This window comes from Hyperolius riggenbachi, chromosome 8, assembly GCF_040937935.1.
Source record: "Hyperolius riggenbachi isolate aHypRig1 chromosome 8, aHypRig1.pri, whole genome shotgun sequence".
In the NCBI taxonomy this organism is placed as follows: Eukaryota; Metazoa; Chordata; class Amphibia; order Anura; family Hyperoliidae; genus Hyperolius; species Hyperolius riggenbachi.
Genome location: NC_090653.1, coordinates 31,506,677 through 31,527,939, shown reverse-complemented (window position 1 = coordinate 31,527,939; position 21,263 = coordinate 31,506,677). Strand labels below are relative to the sequence as shown.

Here is a 21,263-nt window from a genome sequence, read left to right as displayed (position 1 = left end):
AAATCGGAGGTTCGAGCCATCTCTATTCCTTGATCACTGATGATTTTCACTCTACAAAGATCCACTGAGATTTTATACTCTGCAAAGACCTAAGCTGCAGTCGGACCTGTGCTAGCAACACATTACAGGGCTTCTTAGTACAATCTGACAAAAACACTCAAACTAATGTAAACTCATCTCCTCATTTACTTGCACATGAAACACAATTTTTAGACGTTTTTATTGACTCCAGTAGGAATTTATTTGGTTAAATAATGCAAAACCTTTGTTTAATTCAACTGTATAAGTTACCAGTCACTTTAAAAGATCTTAAAGTGGTCAAAACAGGCACATGGGACAGCTGTAGCAATTACTGTGACTTGATTTGGAATCTGAAAAACAAAGCAGATCAAGAGCCCCAATAGTGCAATATGTCAAACCAATTGGTCATAAGAGTAAATATATGGGAATATACTCACAAAGGTGGGTTACCTCTGGTAACCTCTCAATAGACAGGTGGGGAGATTAGACCCAATCCCACTCGGGTTAAAAATGTCTCTCTCCGTAGAAGTAGAAGAAAGGAGGTAACACCCGTCCACCAAGGGTGGACACCCAGAATTAACAATTGTTCAAAATGGAGTCGCCAGATAAGGATAAAATAGTTAAAAATCATTTAAAAAGAGGGAGGAAGTGGTGGACTTACCTCCCACAAGTAGACACACAATCAGTTATTCACTGAAAAATATCTTTATTCAAGTAGACTCCAGGATGATAGCAACGCGTTTCACGGGTTATATCCTGCTTCATCAGGCAATATGTGGAGCTTGTAAAGATCCAGACCAGGTAACGGAGGCACTCATGCCTGGGCTGGATCTTTACAAGCTCCACGTATGGCCTGATGAAGCGGGATTTAACCTGTGAAACGCGTTGCTATCATCCCAGAGTCTACTTGAATAAAGATATTTTTCAGCGAATAACGGATTGTGTCTACTTGTGGGAGGTAAGTCCACCACTTCCTCCCCCTTTTTAAATGGTTTTTTAACTATTTTATCCTTATCTGGTGCCTCCGTTTTGAACAATTGTTAATTGATTTGGAATCTATTTACTATATGTAGAGTTGAATTTACTCTCTTGAAAGACAACCTGTCCTGAACTGAACCCCTCCCCCCTGTATAAGATAATGCTAATTATTAAGCTGAATTTTTCTTTTGCCTGACATTACATTTACAAGAAAAGTAGAGTTTAATTGTAAATTGCTGTAAACACTGTATTTCTAGTCCTACTTAAGAATTTTTCTGATAGTATTTTTAATTTCCTTATTTCGGAGGCTGTAGATAAATGGGTTGAGCATTGGGGCGATGATGCTATATACTATACTTATGTCTCGATCATAAGTCGGAGTGTAGATGAAACTCGGACGAAAGTACATAAATATCACCGTGCTGTAGAACAGAATCACCATTGTGAGATGAGATGTACAGGTGGAGAAGGTCTTCCACCGTCCTTGAGATGACTTTAAAGTCAGCACTGCTCTGACGATTAGAATGTAGGATACAAGGATGAAGAGCATTGGGCTGAAGATGATGATGGGACCTTCAGTGAAGAGAATCTTCTGCAAAGTGTCTGAAGTGCCTGAACAGGCCAACAGCATGATAACGGGAAGGTCACAAAAGAAATGGTGAATAACCCTACTACAGTGAGGTTGAGAAGAAGTCAATACAGTGTACAGTGTAGAATGAAGAAACACGATAATCCAGGAAATAACCAATAAACACATGCAAGTCCTCCTGCTCATGATTTTCAGGTAATATAAGGGGAAACAAATTGCAGAATATCGGTCAAAGGCCATGATGGCCAAAAGAAAGCTGTCCATATTGCCCACTGCCAGGAACAAGAAAAGTTGGGCAAAGCAGTCATGAATAGAAATGTGAGTGTCTCCAGATAGAAGGCTGTACAAAGCCCTGGGGATGATAATAGAGGTAAAACATACATCTACAAAGGCCAGGTTCCCCATTAAGATGAACATCGGGGTGTGAAGCTGAGGCTGTGAGACAATCAACATGGAGATAAAGATATTTCCAGCAATACAGAGGGCATAAGCAGCCAAGAAAAATGAGAAGAGGGGGTAGACAAGATGAGGGGTCTCCGAAAACCCCAAAAGGATAAAAGTTGTGTCATTTCCAGGTCGCCCCATTTTTTTTCACGGTTGTTGAATGTGATACGAAAATGGAGATCACAGTGTTTGTTATGTCCTAAAAAACATCAGATAACATCAGATAAACACATCATTTCAGAACAAATAAGAGTATATAGATGAAGGATACCCAAACTGATAGTTATTCCATGCATATTTTACTTACCAAGTGGTCCATTGGTAGTAGCTGAGCTGTACAGAAAGAAGTCTTAATGAAATTAAAAAGCTATGAAGACAACAAACCTACTACTAGGGACGAGCAAGGACAGTTTCGTAAAAGCTAAATTATACCTGCCTGTGAAGGCCATGGCACAGAGGGTTAATTTGCCTACAAGTCCACCTCTTGCCTTTGTACTTCATGCTGCCCTGTATCCTCCTTACACTTCCTGCTTCACAGCCGGCACTTCCACTGTGATTCATTAAAGCCAATGGGCTTTTATTTATAAAAATAAAAAAGTCAGATACTCACCTAAGGAGAGGGAAGGCTCGGTCCTAATGAGCCTTCCCTCTCCTCTCCCGGTGCCCTCGATGCTGCGCTGGCTCCCCCGTTCGCGTCCGCCGGCCGCAGGGACTTCGGAGGTCTTCGGGCTTCCGAAGACGGGCCGCTCCATACTACACACGCGTGAGTGCGTCATAGAGGGCGCTCGCGCATGCGTAGTATGGAGCGGCCCGTCTTCGGGAGCCCGAGTGCTCCCGAAAGCTTCCGAAACATTCCTTCGGCTGCGGAAGTTACAGTATTTGACTGAACTGGTCGAATACTGCCACGGGGGATCCTGCGCGGGACCGGGCACCGGGAGAGGAGAGGGAAGGCTCATTAGGACCGAGCCTTCCCTCTCCTTAGGTGAGTATCTGACTTTTTTTTTTTTTAACGGTAAACATTCACTTTAAGTGTACCTGAGATGGGCATCGTGGGTGTATTTATACTTACCTGGGTCTTCCTCCAGCCCCATTAGGTCCTCTCCAGTTGCTCCATTCTGTAGTAAATCCCCCCCTCCCCGGTAATTGGCCAGATGCAGCCAATGCTGCGCATGTATGGCCCGGCTGTGTGCACCTCCGCCACCAGTGGTGGGCCGAAGTTTTGCATCGAAATTCGCAATTACGCATTATGATCATAATGCGAGATTTCAGAGAAAAACATACCGTAATTAATTTGGTATGTAATAGTTCATAATTTTGCGCCATTTTTTGTCTAATATTCGCATCGTTTCGGGAAATTTTGTGCTGAATTTGGTGGTTAATAGCAAAGCACCCGTACATGCTATTGCTACCAAAATTGCTACATATGTTAATGAGAATAGTGGGTACAAGTGAGAAAAGAATTTTTCAAAAAGACCTTGTCGTTTTTGAGAATAATTGATTTTGAAAATGCAAAAAAAAAAAAAAAACGGTTTTAAACTGTCATTTTTCAGTTTTAAAAACGATTTTTTCTTTGCATTTTTTAAATCAATTTTCTCAAACTACAAGGTCTTTTTGGAAAATTATTTTTATTCTCCTTAAAGGGATACTGTAGGGGGGTCGGGGGAAAATGAGTTGAAGTTACCCAGGGCTTCTAATGGTCCCCCTACAGACATCCTGTGCCCGCGCAGCCACTCACCGATGCTCCGGCCCCGCCTCCGGTTCACTTCTGGAATTTCAGACTTTAAAGTCTGAAAACCACTGCGCCTGCGTTGCCGTGTCCTCGCTTCCCCTGATGTCACCAGGAGCGCACGGCGCAGGCACAAACCATACTGGGCCTGCGCAGTACACTCCCGGTGACGTCAGCGGGAGTGAGGACACGGCAATGCAGGCACAGTAGTTTTCAGACTTTAAAGTGTGAAATTTCAGAAGTGAACTGGAGGCAGGGCCGGAGCATCGGTGAGTGGCTGCGCGGGCACAGGATGTCTGCGGGGGACCATTAGAAGCCTCAGGTAAGTTCAACTCATTTTCCCCCGACCCCCCTACTGTATCCCTTTAACATATGTAGCAATTTTGGTGTCAATAGCATGTATGGGGGCTGTGCTATTCACTGCTAAAGTGGGCATGAAATTACGCAAAAGTTATGCAAAATGTTACGTAAAATTACAAATGACTATGCAAATCAATTGAATTTACAATTTGTAATTACGTAGAGGTGTAATTGTGAAAAATGTACGCAAAATTTTGCATAATTGGAATTAGCTGATTATTATCATCACTATCCACCCCACTCCCGTGCCCATGAATGTTCTGCGCCTGTGCAGCAGACACAGAACACTCCCGGCTGCTGGAGGATGACGGGTGCAAGCAGCTCATAAGAGCGTGGCTGGCCGGATTACGGGGAATATGTACTAGATAACGGGGCAGCTGCAGAGTATCGCAAGGGATCCCATGCACCTAATATGGCTGGAGGAAGCCCCAGATAAGTATAAATACACCCACAACACCGATCTCAGGTTCCCTTTAAGTGCTGGGAGCAGGGGCGTAGCAATAGGGGGTGCAGAGGTAGCGACCGCATCGGGGCTCTTGGGCTAGAGGGGTCCCAAAGGGCCCTCCTTCAACTACAGTATTAGCACTTTATTGGTCCTGTGCTGGTAATAATCACTTCTACAGACACTTTGAATAGTGGAAATCATTAGCAAGCTGCTCCCCATCCTCTTTTTGCACCTCTGACACTGTGGTTGTCCTCAGCAGGTTTTTGTGCGCCATATCAATTGTTATGTATAGAGTGCTTGGGGGGCCCCAATGTAAAACTTGCATCGGGGCCCACAGCTCCTTAGCTACGCCACTGGCTGGGAGGATGGAGCACAGTACTGAGTGCCCCAGCAAACAGCAGACTTTCCAGTAAATGAAGCCTCCCTGCACTGGCCTCGTCCTCGGACATGAGTGAATATAATTTCTCTTCTCATAAAACTGTGCTCGTTAATCCCTACCTACCACCACTTTCTCTGTGTCCTTACTGCTTTTATAGTCCTTGAATATTCTAGTATACAACATCAGTGGTCATTTCCTGGGAAAGGCAGTAATTGCACAAGTTTCCTGGATGCTAAGACACTGCAATGCCCAGGGGCATCGCTAGCCCCAAAAATCAGTGGCATGTGCCCCGGATCTATTCTGTAGTGCCCCGGATGTAACCCAGGCAGAGTAGAGCCACCACAGCACCCAACATGGCACCACACAGTACCCAGCATGCCCCACAGAAGCACCACAGCACCCAACATGGCATTACAGCATCCAGCAAGCCCCATAGAGGCACCATAGCACCGAGCATGGCACCACAGCACACAGCAATGGGGGGTATGCTGGGTGCTATGGTGCCTCTATGTCCCCAGATCTCTTAGGATCCTGGCAATGCCTAAAGCGTAATTGAGGTCACAAACTCTTGGTAGTGCTATCGCAGATGTAGTCACTCAGTGCACATGGTGCAAGGGCTGCCCCATCTTGTAAGTGACCAAGTGCATAGTAATGCCACCTTGCCCCCATAGCCCTGTTATAGCCCATACAATCATGTGAAATCAGGTTTTCCTTCTAATAAGTGTGGTTATTATGTCCCCATATTTAAAGTGGACCCAAACTAAAAATACAAGATTTCAGAAATAAAATCTATTTTCTAAATTATAATAATAAATAGTAGCCTTTTTTCAGCTGCATGATGACAAATATAAAATATTTTACATTTAATGGAGGAACCCCTCCCTTCCTTTCATTTTGCCGGGACAGAATCCGGCAAACTGGTGAGTAGCAGGTGTCTGGCAAAGGAGAAATTGCTAATGGCTGCCCCCAGTATAACCCTAGTTATGCAAAGAGAAGGGTGAAAAGCATGCACTGAAATGCTCATAGGCTTGAAGGAGTGTTTATTTATCTTTGTATGTGTCAGAGTGGTGCAACTAAATATTTTGAATTTAAAAAATGTTTGGTTTGGGTCCGGTTTAACATTTACAGCTAGTATGCATCCATATAAAAAGGCAAGAGGTAGGAACGCGACCTGGGAACCACATTCACGAATAGGGAAAGATCCAATATGTGTATCTTTGCTCACAAATCTAGCGTTACTTCCTGAATCCAAGAAATCAACTTTACAATACTAGCTCGGTGGTATTACACTCCTCTACGGATCAGTCAGATCTTTCCAAACAGAGACCCCAATTGCTGGCGCTGTAAAACTGAAGTGGGGTCACTGCTGCATATATTGTGGAGTTGTGATAAAATTACCCATTTCTGGAAATCAGTTGAACAGCTGGTAAAGGAAATGATGGGCAGAGACACTCCTTTTACCTGCTCTTTCTATTTGCTTCACATGCACAATTGGAAAATCGAGTCATATAAACAATCAGTTGTCAAGCATATCCTAAATGCGGCCAAGACGGTACTAGTAAGGCTATGGGGCAAGACCACCCTACCCTCTCTCACTCTGGTACTCCAAGAACTAGATACGATTCAAGGTTTAGAACATGACAGATTCTCTCTCCTTGGCAAACAAGAACAATATTCCAGAACGTGGAATCTGTGGTCAGTATACAGAGAATCATATGAACTGAGAGACATACTAACACACCCCTGACTTTGCCACCCATGCATTCATATGGAGCGATCACCTTATGGCCCTTTTGGTGTTTATACCACACATCTGCAGACATTCTGATATTTCCTTACTGATTCCTGTGACGGGGACCTGGACCGGACCAGTTTACGTTATATTATGGCTTTTGCTATGTTAGCATTAACATTATAACTTTCAATATCCTTTTTTTTAGACTAAAAGAGGTAAAGCTGAAACCTATCTTGGCATATGTTAAACCCCTATTAAGATACTGTTAGTATAATATATTATTGTTGAATAGGGCATGGGAAACGTAGTTCCTATTTCCTAGTGGCCTATGCATATAGGCATGTATGACAGTCCTTTTCTGTAATGTAAACATTGCTGTTATGTACGGTCTTACAAAGGCCATTAAAGAGAACCCGAGGTGGGTTTGAAGAATATTATCTGCATACAGAGGCTGGATCTGCCTATACAGCCCAGCCTCTGTTGCTAATCCAAACCCCTCTAAGGTCCCCCTGCACTCTGCAATCCCTCATAAATCACAGCCACGCTGCTGACAAACAGCTTGTCAGAGCTGGCTGTGTTTATCTCTATAGTGTCAGTCTGCTGCTCTCCCCGCCTCCTGCAGAACTCCGGTCCCCGCCTGCATCCCTTCCCTCCCTGCTGATTGGGGGAAGGGATGGGGGCAGGGACCGGAGCTCTGCAGGAGGCGGGGGAGCAGCTGAGACTGACACTACAGATGTAAACACAGCCTCACAGCATGGCTGTGATTTATGAGGGATTGCAGAGTGCAGGGGGACCTTAGTGGGGTTTGGGATAGCAACAGAGGCTGGGCAATATAAGCAGATCCAGCCTCTGCATGCAGATAACATTCTTTAAATACACCTCGGGTTCTCTTTAATGCTATAGTTCGGTTTGCTTTTACCTGTATTATTATGTATACCTCATTTTCAATAAAGAATTGGAAAAAAAAAGGCAAGAGGTGAGGGCCATGTGGAGACCTCAGCCATTTAGACCTAGTTAAAGGTCTTTAGAGTTTGGGAGATAAGAAAATTAGCTGGACTATGGCTTCAATTCACCAAGCATCAGGTCAGGGAACGTGACTATGGTGACTATTCAGGGGCCAAAGCTTTACAGACACTTGGCTAGCATTCAGGCTAGTGATTCATTCTGTTACTATGGAGGACGCTGAGGGACAATGATCAACGAACGACAGAGCAGATTCCTGTGGTGGGGGAAACGGAAATTAGATTGCAATCAGTTCTGGTCATGCGTCAGTGGTCATTAGGGATCTGGCAAGATGGATCCATAAGGGTCTCTGATACCCAAGCAGGATAAGCAAGTTTTTCGGTACCCATTCTAAATTGCATATAAACTGTAAAAATAAAAATATTACTAAAAGTGGCCATTAATGAGGCTATTCTTCAGACAATCGATTTTCTAATCCAATCATAACATAAATAGAATTGATCAATTTTTCGGATCGATTCCATTAATCGGATTGACATTTTCAAACGCTAAAAAATGAATTCTACATTGATCATAATGTATAAATCATTGTGACCCCCCCCCCCCCCCCTCCAATAATTATTACACAGTCAGGAAAATGTACCTCTTTGATTCCAAAGCTTAGAAAGAGGAAGTAGGTTTGTGATTTTGGAGCAATTGCGGTTTTTGAAGCAATTTTGGAGCGATTGCGATTTTCATGCAGACGTGAGCTCAAGAAAGATGCTCACCCAGGATATATATAAAGAAAAGAAAAGTACTTACCATGGTGCCTGTCGTTGGACACAGAACAAGGTGTTACAGTTACATTTATGGTGAGGGTGACAGTTAATGTAATTTTTTATTCATCATATTTATAGTTTAATCCCACTTTTTTTTAAAATATATTTTTATTGTAATTTTTTGTCAATCAGTCCAATCATGGGTAGGCACTTGTGAACCAGGCGAAAGGTACGTGTTAGCTCCTCCCTGTGAACCAGCAGGGTCACAATAGCAAGAATTCTCTGACCCGCACAGTTCCAAAAAATAAAATACTGAATTTATTGAAAAAAGGTTAAAACATGAATGCCGTTGGCTGCCAGCCTGCCAATAGCATTCATGTTTTAACCTTTTTTCAATAAATTCAATATTTTATTTTTTGGAACTGTGCGGGTCGAACACTTCTTGTAGTTTTTTGTCATGCATTCCTCTTAGTTTCACTTTTACACCTTGTAATTTTTGTAATTACAGTTTGATACATTCCATTCAAGTCCTTTGTGCTTATCCAGGGCCGGGCCGAGGCATAGGCTGGAGAGGCGCACAATTCATTCAGCTGTCATTCCTAATTGTGTATGAAGCAGAAAGAAATAAGAAAAGGGGATACATAGCAGTGACTGCAAGCCAGATAACTAGATATTAAGGTGTTGGGGAGGTTGTGGGCCCTGTGGCGCCTCTTAGTCTAATAGCAATCAGTGTGTGACGGCTGGGGTGGCAGGGATGGAGGGGCGCACTTTGGTGTATCAGCCTTGGGTGCTGAAGGACCTTGTCCCTGCTCTGTGCTTATCTCTATGCTATATGCTAATCATTCCATATTTTCTCTTCTACTGTAATATATGTACATTTTCAACTAGAAAAAAAAAACCCAGAAAACCAACAAGAATCCCAAGAATAATATTTCGTCCCCCCCTTTATGTCCCTTCTCTTCATGAACATCAAGAAAAATGTCCTCCCTCTCTCCTCTTTACCCTTAACAGAAAGAAGGAAATCCAGCACTGCATATACCTACCTGTTGTTCAGTGCACCCACCTACCTACGTGAGCGCACGCAGTGTGATATTTAATACCACCAGTCACTGTACCTGTTCACGGTAAGTGTGTGACCGGTGCACATTTATAATACCCATCACAGCATATACCTACCGGTTGTGTTCAGTGCACCCACCTACCTACGTGAGCGTATGCAGTGATATACCACTCTATGCATACCTGTTAACTGCACCTTTGTGACTGCACATTGTATTAGTCAAATCAGTGCATACCTTTCACTTCATCCTCCCCAATATGGACAAAACAAAAGGCCACCTGGCAGGAATGTTTGAGGTTGTGCTGTTGTGATTTTGTGCGACCCTCGACCAAAGTACAGTGTTCAGAAGAAGGGACGTGCCATCAATAGAGATGTGAGCGAACAGTTCACCAGCAAATCTCTATATGGCCGTACTACTTCTGGGTAGCTATGACCCGTAGCCGTATGGCTGCGATGGGCCAGCGGTGCGCATCTTTGATTGTGCGCCTGTTGCTGGGCACTCTCTGCGCATGAGCGTATCATCACTAATGACGTCACGCACAGAAAGTGCCCGGCAACAGGCGCGCAATCAAGGGTGCGCACCGCCGGCCCGGTGGAGCCATACTACTGCGGGTCATAGTGACCCGGAAGTAGTAAAGGGTGAGGGGTGCGCCGGTGAACGGTTCGGGAACTGTTCGCCGTCATCTCTAGCCATCAACCCCCAATATTGTCAGGACATAGTTGACTATTTACCACCTCATCTTTCTCAGCTTCCGCACGGAAGCGTGACATATCTTCCTCCTCCTGCTCTGATTCTGGCACCCCACTTAACACTCAGTCGGCCGCCACCACCAAAGTGCCATCACTCCAGGGCTCAGCGGTGTGGAAATTTTTGTGTGTGTCTGCCTCAGATGAGAGCAATGCCATCTGTACTCTCTGCCACCGAAAATTGAGCCGTGGAAAGACCAAGACCCGCGTAGGGACAACTACCTTACGAAGGCACATGATTAGAAAGCACAAACTGCAATGAGATGACCACCTGAGGAAAAGCAGCACACAAAAGCAAAGCCACACACCTCAGTGGAAGATACCAGGCCGCAATTTTTTCTCAAAAAAAGACGATACCTAAACTGTACCGTGATGTTGAAAGGCAAGTGGTGACATCTCTGGCACACAGCGTTGGGTGGTCTGTCCACAATGAAGCAACGACCTTATTATCGTGGGTGTGCCACACCCCGAGACACTCATATAGTCGGCGGTCATTGCTTCATTGTGATTCGCAAGCCCCTTCAACGCAGCAAGGCAATGATCACGAAGGGAATAGGCACATGTACATGCCTTTTGTTTTGTTGTTGCAGCTGCAGTGCAACCAGAAAAATTAGGCAGGCATGTACACGCACCAGAAAAATTATTATAGCGGCTGCTGCTTGCAGCGGCCTTAAAAATTCAGGAATTCGCCTGGAATCCTGGACCCTGTTGCTGGTGGCGGAGAAGGCAGTCAAGCGGCCTGTGGGCAGAGATGCTGTGTGGGGAGTGACTTAGTCTTGGGGCAGGCAGTCACATGGCGTGCAGGCAGAGATGCTGGGTGTGGGGACTGACTTAGTCTTCGGGCAGGCCTGAGCGTGCTTGGCAGACCAGGCATCTGTGGTCAGATGGACCCTTGACCCAACGCTGTGTGCCAGAGATGTCACCACTTGCCTTTCAACATCACGGTACAGTTTAGGTATCGCCTTTTTTTGAGAAAAAATTGCGGCCTGGTATCTTCCACTGCGGTATGTGTCTTTGCCTTCATGTGCTGCTTTTCCTCAGGTGGCCATCCCATTGCAGTTTGTGCTTTGTAATCATGTGCCTTCGTAAGGTAGTTGTCCCTATGCGGATCTTGGTCTTTCCACGGCTCAATTTTCGGTGGCAGAGAGTACAGATGGCATTGCTCTCATCTGAGGCAGACTCACAATAAAATGTCCACATCGCTGAGCCCTGGGGTGATAGCACTTTGGTGGTGATGGCCAACTGAGTGTTAAGTGGGGTGGCCGAATCATAGCAGGAGAAGGAAGATAGGTCACGCCTCCGTGCGAAAGCTGAGAAAGATGAGGTGTTCTGTGTTAAATAGTTAACTATGTCCTGACAATATTGGGGGTTGATGGTACATGCCTTCTTCTAAACACTGTACTTTGGTCGAGGGCCGCACAAAATCACGACAGCGTGACCTGGAACAGACCTGCCAGGTGTCCTGCCTCTGCCTTTTGTTTTGTCCATATTGGGGGGTATGAAGTGACTTGACTAATACAATGTGCAGTGACACAGGTGCAGTTAACAGGTATGCACGGAGTGGTATATGACACTGCGTGCACTCACGTAGGTAGGTGGGTGCACTGAACACAACAGGTAGGTATATGCAGTGATGGGTATTATAATGTGCACCTGTCACACACAGACAGGTACCGGACAGGCACAGTGACACTGCGTGCGCTCACGTAGGTAGGTGGGTGCACTGTGAACAATAGGTAGGTATATGCAGTGATGGGTATTATAATGTGCACCTGTCACACACAGACAGGTACCGGACAGGCACAGTGACACTGCGTGCGCTCACGTAGGTGGGTGCACTGAAGTGAACAACAGGTAGGTATATGCAGTGATGGGTATTATAATGTGCACCTGTCACACACAGACAGGTACCGGACAGGCACAGTGACACTGCGTGCGCTCACGTAGGTAGGTGAGTGCACTGAAGTGAACAACAGGTAGGTATATGCAGTGATGGGTATTACAATGTGCACCTGTCACACACACAGGTAGTCACTGAATTTGCTGGGCCTGGCAGTGGCACAGTAGGAATTACCAAGGCTGTCTATGCAACACAAGTGTCAGTGGGACACATACAAAAAAAATAGATCACAAGAACAAGATTAGCTCTCAAAAGAGCTGTTGAGGGGTGCTGTTTTAGCAATAAGAATCAGCAAGGAGCCAGCTAACAAGCCTACAAGAGCCTAACTAAGCTTTCCCTATAGGTCTCTGCACAGCAGCTCTCCCTTCTCTAATTACTGCAGGCACACGAGTGAGTGAAAAGCCTGACGCTGCCTGCCTTTTATGAGGGGGGTGGGGATCCAGGAGGGAGTGTAGCCTGATTGGTTACAATGTGTCTGCTGACTGTGATGTAGAGGGGCAAAGTTGACCCTCATGATGCACTATGGGGGCGAATCGAACTTCCGGAAAAGTTTACGGTTCTCCGCGAAAGTGAACCGAAGATCGCGGGGAACCGTTCGCCGGCGAGCCGTTCGGGCCATGCCATCTCTATTCAAGACTTGGGACATGACTTTTGGTTGCGCTAGTTAGTAACCATAAATGCAGGACCCCCTCCACTTGGATGTTTATATTAATCAACTGATCAAAAGCTGTGAGTTACGTGATTAATTTTATATTTTAATCCCACTTTAAAGAACCACTACTGTGAAAAACTGTAAAGTGTAAAATCCTTGAAAACACATAAATAAAAAGTAAATTTCTCCCAGAGTAAAATCTGCTCTAAATTGCTTTTCTCCTATAATACTGTCAGTTATAGTGGATAGTAGAGATCTGACAGAACTGACAGGTTTCGGCCTAGCCCATCTACTCATGGGGGATTCTCAGGGTTTACTTTATTTTCAAAAGCACTTAGAGAACAGCGGTTGCTCAGTCCAACTGCCAGAATAGTGTGCAAACAGGTGGGGGTGTCCTGCTTCTTTGTAGAGATCCTTTCCAGGGATTGCTTTTGTAAAGAATAAATTAAATACTGAAAATCCCCCATGAGGAGAGGGACTAATCAAAAACTTTTCAGTTCCGTCTGATTTTTACTACCTACTGTAAGTGAATGCCGCATAGGATCAAAGTAATTTATAGCTCATTGAAGAAAGATACTACTTATTTGTATGTTTTTACATGTATTCTAAAAATTACAATTTTTGGAGATAGTGGTCCTTTAAGAAATTGGCCTTTTAACTCTGTAAAGAAATGAAATGATGTCGAGTTGTGTTTTTCTGTGTGTGACGGCCTCAGGACAAGCTGATGGCCACTTACCTGTCACTCATTATAACATAGATGTTGCACTGTAAGGTGAGTTACTCCCAGACTTCTGCAGATACACATATAGAGGTACGTATCAGGCCAGCGATGGTGCCTACACACCTCTGTGTAATTCCAGCTCCTATTATAGAGCATTGCGGAGCTTTGCTATTTATAGACAGGTAGGGGTCCTTGGAGATGCCCTCATCTCCCACATGGTATAATTATAAAACCTGACCATAACATATGCCGGGAAAGGGAGTAATAATGTGATTAGCACAAATGCAAGCTTTTTTTTTAAATGTTATATTCATGTTAATTATCATACATATCTTATTTTCACAAGGAGTAAAATCCCTTAAACTCTGAAACAGATATTATGCCTGGAGGTGTTAAAGCTTATCAAAAACAACTTTGTTTATTATAAACTTATTTTGATTAAAGAGCTGTAATAACATATTATTATTATTTACTTATTTATAGGACTGCTCCATCGGATTCCAAGAAATTGAAATTTCCAAATTTCCGATCGGAATGAAAAAAATCGGTAAACAGGAAATGGGAATTCTGCAGAAATCCAATTTACCACAACTTGGTAATTTTAGCCCAATTACAGAACTCGGAAGCATTGGACCAATCAGAAAACGCAGAATTTGTCTGCAAAAATCGGATCACCTCGGTAATTTTAGACTAATCGCAAGACGTTTTCCGATTTCCTTCTTTCTGATTTCCATTTTTTTTTTCTTTTTTTGCATTCTCTGGTGTAAAAAAAAAAAAAAATACTAACAAAATACTCGAAAATTGGAAATCTAAAGAATTGGAAATCTAAAGAACTGAAAAAAAAAAAAAGAGAGATGGAAATTCAGAAAAAATGAAAATTGGCATTGGCAGAAATCTGACTTTCCACAGAATCACAAATAGGCATTTCCGGCCATCTCTATTTATTTATTTATTTATATAGCACCATCATCTTCCGTAGAGCTGTAAGATGTACATAGCAAAGAAATTAACAGCGCTACTTAAAAACAGATAAGTGTCTACCTGCAAAAGAGTGCAAGCCCCACTTGTGGGATATAATACACACCGAGCATACACATGACCTGTCTACCACTGGAGGATGTTGGTTTCCTGTAACAGCTTGCATGCAACCTACTAAGTACTCGTCCCTCCCACTGCGGAGAAGTCATCCCCCTATAGGAGGGGACCTAACACTAACTAAATCCTAACCTATGCATATGCATTGCCTGGGTGCGCTACCAAATAAAATCGAAAATTGAAAAAGGTGGATCAGCGCAACACCAGGCCGCCACCGAATGGCCTCCAATCAGAGGTGTGCTGAGCCCCCCCATACGTGTATGCTAGATGTGTATTATATCCCACAAGTGGGGCTTGCACTCTCTTGCAGGTAGGCACTTGTCTGTTTTTAAGTAGTGCTGTTCATTTCTTTGCTATGTACTAATTTCATTCATTTTTGGTCAGCTGCTCCCACTTAGAAGCCATGCTTTTGGTGTATATGCAGAGCTTCCGTTTGGGTTCAAGGTGCGTTTGTAGTTCCTGGGGGGGCTCAGCGCATCTCTGATGGAGGCCATTTGGAGGCGGCCTGGTGTTGCGCTGATCCACCTTTTGCACAATGTAAAATGTACAAAAACCTACAACAATGGGCAGCATACAAACATGAGCAGTTCAACACCCTGTACAATCAGGACAACCAGCGACACAAGTACCGATCACCAAAGCTTACAAATGTTCATTTAATAAATTGCAGAGAAACAGGAAAGAAAAGGTGGGTCCCTGCCCTCGTGAGCTTACAATCTAGAGGGTATTGAGGTGTAGACACTGGAGGAAAAGATGAAGGTGATAGCACATGAGATAGTCAAAAATCCATTTGTTTGGGGGCTTTTTTGTGGAGCCAATCATACAGTATAGTATTAGTAAATAACTGTATCAATCTTTACTCTTGAATCTTCCTTGTTTTGGATACAGATTGTAAAATTGACATCAGGTGTACATGGCAGAAATCTAATTCACAAACAAAACACCAACAGCCTGACACGTTTCACAGCTGAAAGCCGCTTCTTCAGAGGCGTACAGTATGCATAAAATCACAAGCGCACCCAGATACACCAACAAGTTTGGGGTAGCAGGAAGACTAGTTTCCCGGAAAACGGAGGCGCGAGTTCCTGTAAACAGATTAGTCTTCCTGGTATCACAGACTGGTTGGTCCTATCTGGGTGCGCTTGTGATTTTATGCATAACGTATACCTGTGGAGAAGCGGCTTTTGGCCGTGAAACACATATCAGGCTGTTGGTGTTTTACTTGTGAGTTGGATTTATGCCTTGTACACCTGATGTAAATACTATAATCTATATCTAAAGCATGGAAGATTCATACTGTTATTTACTATACTGTGTAATTGACTCCCCAAAACATCCCCCAAACTAACTTTTTGGCAGAGTATATGAGGGGGGGGGGGGGCGCCCTATTTTGTTTATTTTATTGGTGGATGACGAGGCAGTGAGCTTTCAATTGTAGCTATAGCACATTATAGGTCTTGAGGGTACGTTTGAAAATTTCCAGGCTAGGATCATGGATAGGCTGTGGGAGAGAGTTCCAAAGGAAAGGTGACACTTGTGAGAAGTCCTGGATGCGAGAGGGAGAGGACAGTTGACCAGGATGGACAAAAAGAGGGTCTCTTGGGAGAAGCAAAGGTTCTGCTCGGGATAATATCCGGAGATTAATGAAGAAATGTATGGTTAGCCTATGTATAGCTTTGTATGATACTGTTAGGAGTTTGAAGAACTTGATCCTTTGAGGGATTGGTAGCTAATGGAGGGATTAACAGAAAGGAGTGGCATCAGAGGATCGGGAGGAGAGATTGATAAGATCCTGTATTCTATATTAACCAATTCACCACCAAGGGGTTTTTACCAAAATTGACCAGAGTAATTTTCACCTGTCAGAGCTCCTCCCTTTCATTTGCCAATAACTTTATCACTAATAATCACAACAAAATGATCTATATCTTGTTTTTATTTTGCCCCTAATTAGGCTTTTTTGGGGGTGATATTTGTTTTCAGTAATTACTTTATTTTCTATTAATTTTAAAGGGAAAACATATGAAAAAAATGACTAAAAATTACACTATGTCTCCAATTCCATCCCCTATAATTGTAAATGAAATAATGGTACTATAAACATGTGAGGATCCGCTCGGCTGCCTGCGCAGGCAGGCAGCTTTTTGACCACTGTTCAGGTCTGCATTCTGCAGGTCTCCGGAAGAGAGACCTTTTGTCAGTTTTGCAGCTTGCTGCTGAGGAATTTGCATACGTTTGTCATGCAGATTGCCTAGCCACATCCTTTGTAGGCTTGCTCTATAAATACCATGTGATATCACAGACCTGGGCTGGTCATAAGGGTTAGTCCTGTGAAACACTCCTGAAGTGTCAGCCTTGCTCATTGTTTAAAGATTAGCTTAGAGTAATTCCTGGGACTGTACTAGGCAGATTCCCTAGTGCAGTTAGGATTGCATATATGTTTTGTTTGTCTGTTGCGATTGTTCTGTCCCAGCAGTGGTCGACAGGAAGTCTTTCTGAGCCTTTGTTCTTGGAGTATAGCTGGAGCAGCGGTTGCTACCAGCTATCTCATCTAATCTGTCTTGCCTGGATCGCACTCACCTTGCGCTAGTGCTGTGGATCCGTCTCTCTCACTTATTTCTGTTTTCGTGTATCTGTCTTGTCTGCTACGAACGCTTGCTGGAGGCTCGGTGGGGTAACCGTTAAGCAAGCGCTCGCGTCCTCTGTTTCATGTTTGTCTGTCGTTGGTTAGTTAGACGTGCTTGTCTCTGCTGTGCTTAACACGCGGAGACCGCGCATAAACGCGTGCACTGTTGCGAATGAGTGCGGTGTTCGCGTTTAGTTAGCGTTTGTTATTTTCCTTATCTTCTCATTGTATGATTTGCTGTGCCTTTGCTACTCTCGTGCTCTGCCTTGCTGTAGCCTTGTGTCACCTCTGGCAATAGCCTCTCCCGCGATTGCGTTCCTACTTCATATCTGCTGTTGTGTATGCATCGTCGCGGGTTGGCGCCTAGTTTGGTGCACACACATAAAATCTGTCCCTTTGCTCAATCTCTTCGCAATCGCTTCTCTTACGATTGCGTTCTCACTTGGTTTCCTCTGTTGTGTGTCCGCCGTCGCAGGGTGGCGACTAGATTGGTGGACATACATACATTCCTCATCTGTGCTTATTAAGTCTTGTGTCACTGTTAGCAATCGCCATCTCTAGCGATTGCCTTCTCACCTGTTCTTCATGGTTGTGTGTTCATCGTCGCAGGGTGGCGACTAGATTGGTGGACACACATACCCTCTGTCGCTTTGATCTCTCTCTTTCAGGGCTATCTTGCCCTGCGTTTCTTCCCTTCGTGCAATTCCTGTCTGGCGTGTGTGGCAGGGCAGAGAAGCTGTTCCTCTGCACTCCACAGCTCCACCTGCCGACAGGAATTTCCCTCTACAGGTGCATTGCACCTTTTGCTGGGTTCCCTCAAATTATACGCTTGTGGAGGATTTCCGCAGTGTCAGCGCACGTCTTGTGCGCTGATCACGGAGAGAATTCCACAATCGTTACAAAATAAAACCCACACATTTTACCTGCCTATTTGTCACAGTTATTACAATACTTAAATTATGTCCCTAGTGCAATGTACAGTATGTTGACAATATACTATTTTGAAGCAAATTTTTTGGATTTTGTATTTTTTCTGTTTTGATTTTTGTGTACCCGATCAATAATTCCAAGCCTGTATTTGCAAAAATAACAGTACTATACCCTCAAGTCCCAAACATAACTATTTATGCTTTTTTCAAATAATGTTGCATTTTTTTTTATAACAAGTGTTTTATTTTGGTAGATATGGGGGCAAGGGGAGGGGGAATTAATTTATTTTTATTTAATGTATAACGAGTAAAATGAAATGTAAAATTTGTATTTGTATTTTTTATTTTTTACCACTAGATGTCCCCACACACACTATTCTGTGTGCCTTAAACAGAGTTCAAAGCACACAGGGCAGTGTTGTTACAGGAAAGATCATTGGCTTCTCATTGAAGTAATCATTTTTCCTTACAGGCACTGTGAATCGCACAGGGGACACTTGTTCCCTTTCAACAATTGCGGATCTCTGAGTCCGACTTGTGTGCACGGCGATGTTAGCAACAATTGATGTTTTAAAACGTCATTTGGTCAATTAAGAGGAACAAACTTGACATTTTAAAACTACTATCAGTCAGCTACTGGTTAAGAATCTCTAAGTCAGCAGTGTGGAAGATGTCAGTATTATATAAATACTAAATAATAATAACTTAAAATAGAGCCCACTGTTTATTTTGAAAAAATATTTGCAAAAATACATTGCATTTTTGGTCAAAGGAAACAAATTTTTCTTTCAGATCGAAAATTTGCCAAAACATGAAAAATCTGTATTTTTATTGTGAACATTTATGAAAAATGTGAAATCATTTATTTTTAATGCATAAAAAAATCAGCATTTTCACTCATCACTGCACTGCTCCAGCAAAGTGTCCCTCTTCCTCTGCTTGTCACACTACCAGCTGTGTGGACAAGTGTATCTGGACTGGGCATGCGCACGTAAGGTCTGCCCATGCCTAGTAGAACAAAGCAGCTCATATGTTGCTTTTTTCTTCAATGCACGAGGGCTGCGTTCTACTGTGCATGTGCGGACCTAAATCGCACATGCCCATGACTGGCAGCCAGAAGAAACTAATATGACTTTCTGAGCCAAATAGGTATCCGTACGCTGGAATGGTGAGCTATAGGACAACCCTCTGGACCATCCGGAGCTTTTACGCTACTGAGGTTTAAGTATCTAACTTTTACTTCAGGTGTCCTACAATTTAATTTTCTCCCTGGATAGGAGGGGGTTTGCTTGTTAGGAACATTTTCCTGCTCTTCCCTAAGATTCACCTGTCTTAAAAGTGGCTGCTGCCTCCTGATACATTTAAAGCGACAACACGTGCAGGGACCTTTGCATTATCAGATACTGCAAGGCCCAAAACCAAGTGTCTCAGCATGACCGCTAAGTGCTCCTTGACAAAGAGCACCTGTCTTAGAAGTGGCTGCAGGTAGAGACTCCTGATACATTTAAAGCGACAGCACGTGCAGCGGACCTTTGCATTATCAGATATTGCAAGGCCCAAAACCAAGGGTCTTGGCATGCATGACCACTAAATGCACCTTGGCAAAGAGCACCTGTCTTAGACGTGGCTGCAGGTAGAGCCTCTTGATACATTTAAAGCAACAGCATGTTTAGGGGCTTTTGTATTACTAGTAAATGCAATCAATGAGTGACTTTCCTGAGTTTAGTTATTACTTATATTTGCATAATTACTATTAAAAACAAAATTACGTCCATTCTTGCAATTAAAATACTTTTGTTTCTATAGAAAACACAAAATCACAACATTTCGCATTAAACGCCAATCTGCGGGGAAACGCAAAATTAAGGGATGGAAATTACGATTACGGAATTACAAATTACATTTTGATTGGCAATTACAAAATTACGAATTTGCGTCATAGTGGCAAAATTAGCGTCCGTAATTAAGGAAATGCAAAATTACGCAAATTTTGGCTCAACACTAATTTAATTTCTCTAGAGCAGAGAGCCGAGAATGAGTAGATCGTGATTTTATTGAAATAAACATGGCAACTCCAAGTGAGTGGAAAAGACTCAAATATCTAGAATTTTAGCTCAGTACTGACATGTTGTGATCTGTGTTGAAAGGTTTCCTGCTAACCCTCCAAGTCTGAGACTATAAGACCATTGGGACATGTGCGAGACTGTCCTTCCACTTACCATAACAATAGGATCTGGACCAGGAGCCCTCATGGTGGTCAAAGAAGAACTCCGAGCACTTTTTCAAATATGTATTCTTTTAAGTTATAGGTTTACTTTGAGGGAGGAAAATGTCTGTCTGTACCTGGGAAGAAGATATTCACTAATGGAATAACATGCTCAGTCAGCATATTCAGCTGAGCTCGTTCTTTGGGAAACATAATCATCCACACAGCAATAATCCAATGAGAGGCTTTTACCTATTTTCACTCTTGAATCCAGGTAGTGCCCTTTTTGGGACAGATAGTATACAGTTTGTTGATTTCTGCTGTGAAATGTTTAAATACAGTGGAACCTCGGTTTGCATAAATCGTTCCGGAAACATGCTTGTAATCCAAAGCACTCTTGTATCAAAGCAAATTTCCCCATAAGAATTAAAGAAAACTCAGGTGAGTTGTTCCACAATCCAAAAACAGTTACAGTAAAACAGTATAAATTAAAAATTTAAACAAGACTTTCACCATAACTTAAAGAGAATCTGTACTTTAAAATTCTTAAAAAAAAAAAAAAGCATACCATTCTCTTTATTATGTTCTCCTGGTCCCCTCTGTGCTGTTTCTGCCACTCCCTGCTGCAATCCTGGCTTGTAATTAACAGTTTTAGGCAGTGTTTACAAACAAAAGACTGGCTTCTAACCAGAGTATCATAGGCTGAGAACTAGCTTACTGTGTGACTCATGCAGAGCTTGAAGAGTGTGTGTAAAGCTTCTGCCAATGACAAGCAGTGCTGCACATTCCACACATTCCAGCCTCAGCCCGACAGACACGACAGATGAAAGGAGATAAGATTTATTACAGAGACAGTGCAACTACTAAAGGCTGCAATAAGACAGACCACATTAGAACAGGCATAGGAACTTATAGGATAGAAGAAATAA

At 43.3% G+C, this 21,263-nt stretch overlaps 1 protein-coding gene across 1 annotated transcript; it reads right to left on the bottom strand.

The window, feature by feature from the left end:
• Window positions 1-1,258: 1,258 nt before the first annotated feature.
• LOC137527268 (olfactory receptor 1L6-like) lies at window positions 1,259-3,123 on the bottom strand. Its single transcript, XM_068247773.1, has 3 exons — window positions 3,102-3,123; window positions 2,340-2,365; window positions 1,259-2,023 (listed from the first exon to the last, which is right to left on the bottom strand). The coding sequence occupies exons 1-3, from the start codon at window positions 3,121-3,123 to the stop codon at window positions 1,259-1,261; spliced, it is 813 nt and encodes a 270-aa protein (XP_068103874.1).
• Window positions 3,124-21,263: the final 18,140 nt, after the last annotated feature.

Coding starts and splice junctions, on each gene's coding strand:
- LOC137527268 (XM_068247773.1), bottom strand. CDS start 3,123: ATGGGGCTGGAGGAAGACCCAG. Junction 2,366..3,101: donor GGGGCTGGAGGAAGACCCAG/GTAAGTATAAAT, acceptor CTTTCTGTACAG/CTCAGCTACTACCAATGGAC. Junction 2,024..2,339: donor TACTACCAATGGACCACTTG/GTAAGTAAAATA, acceptor ATTGTCTCACAG/CCTCAGCTTCACACCCCGAT.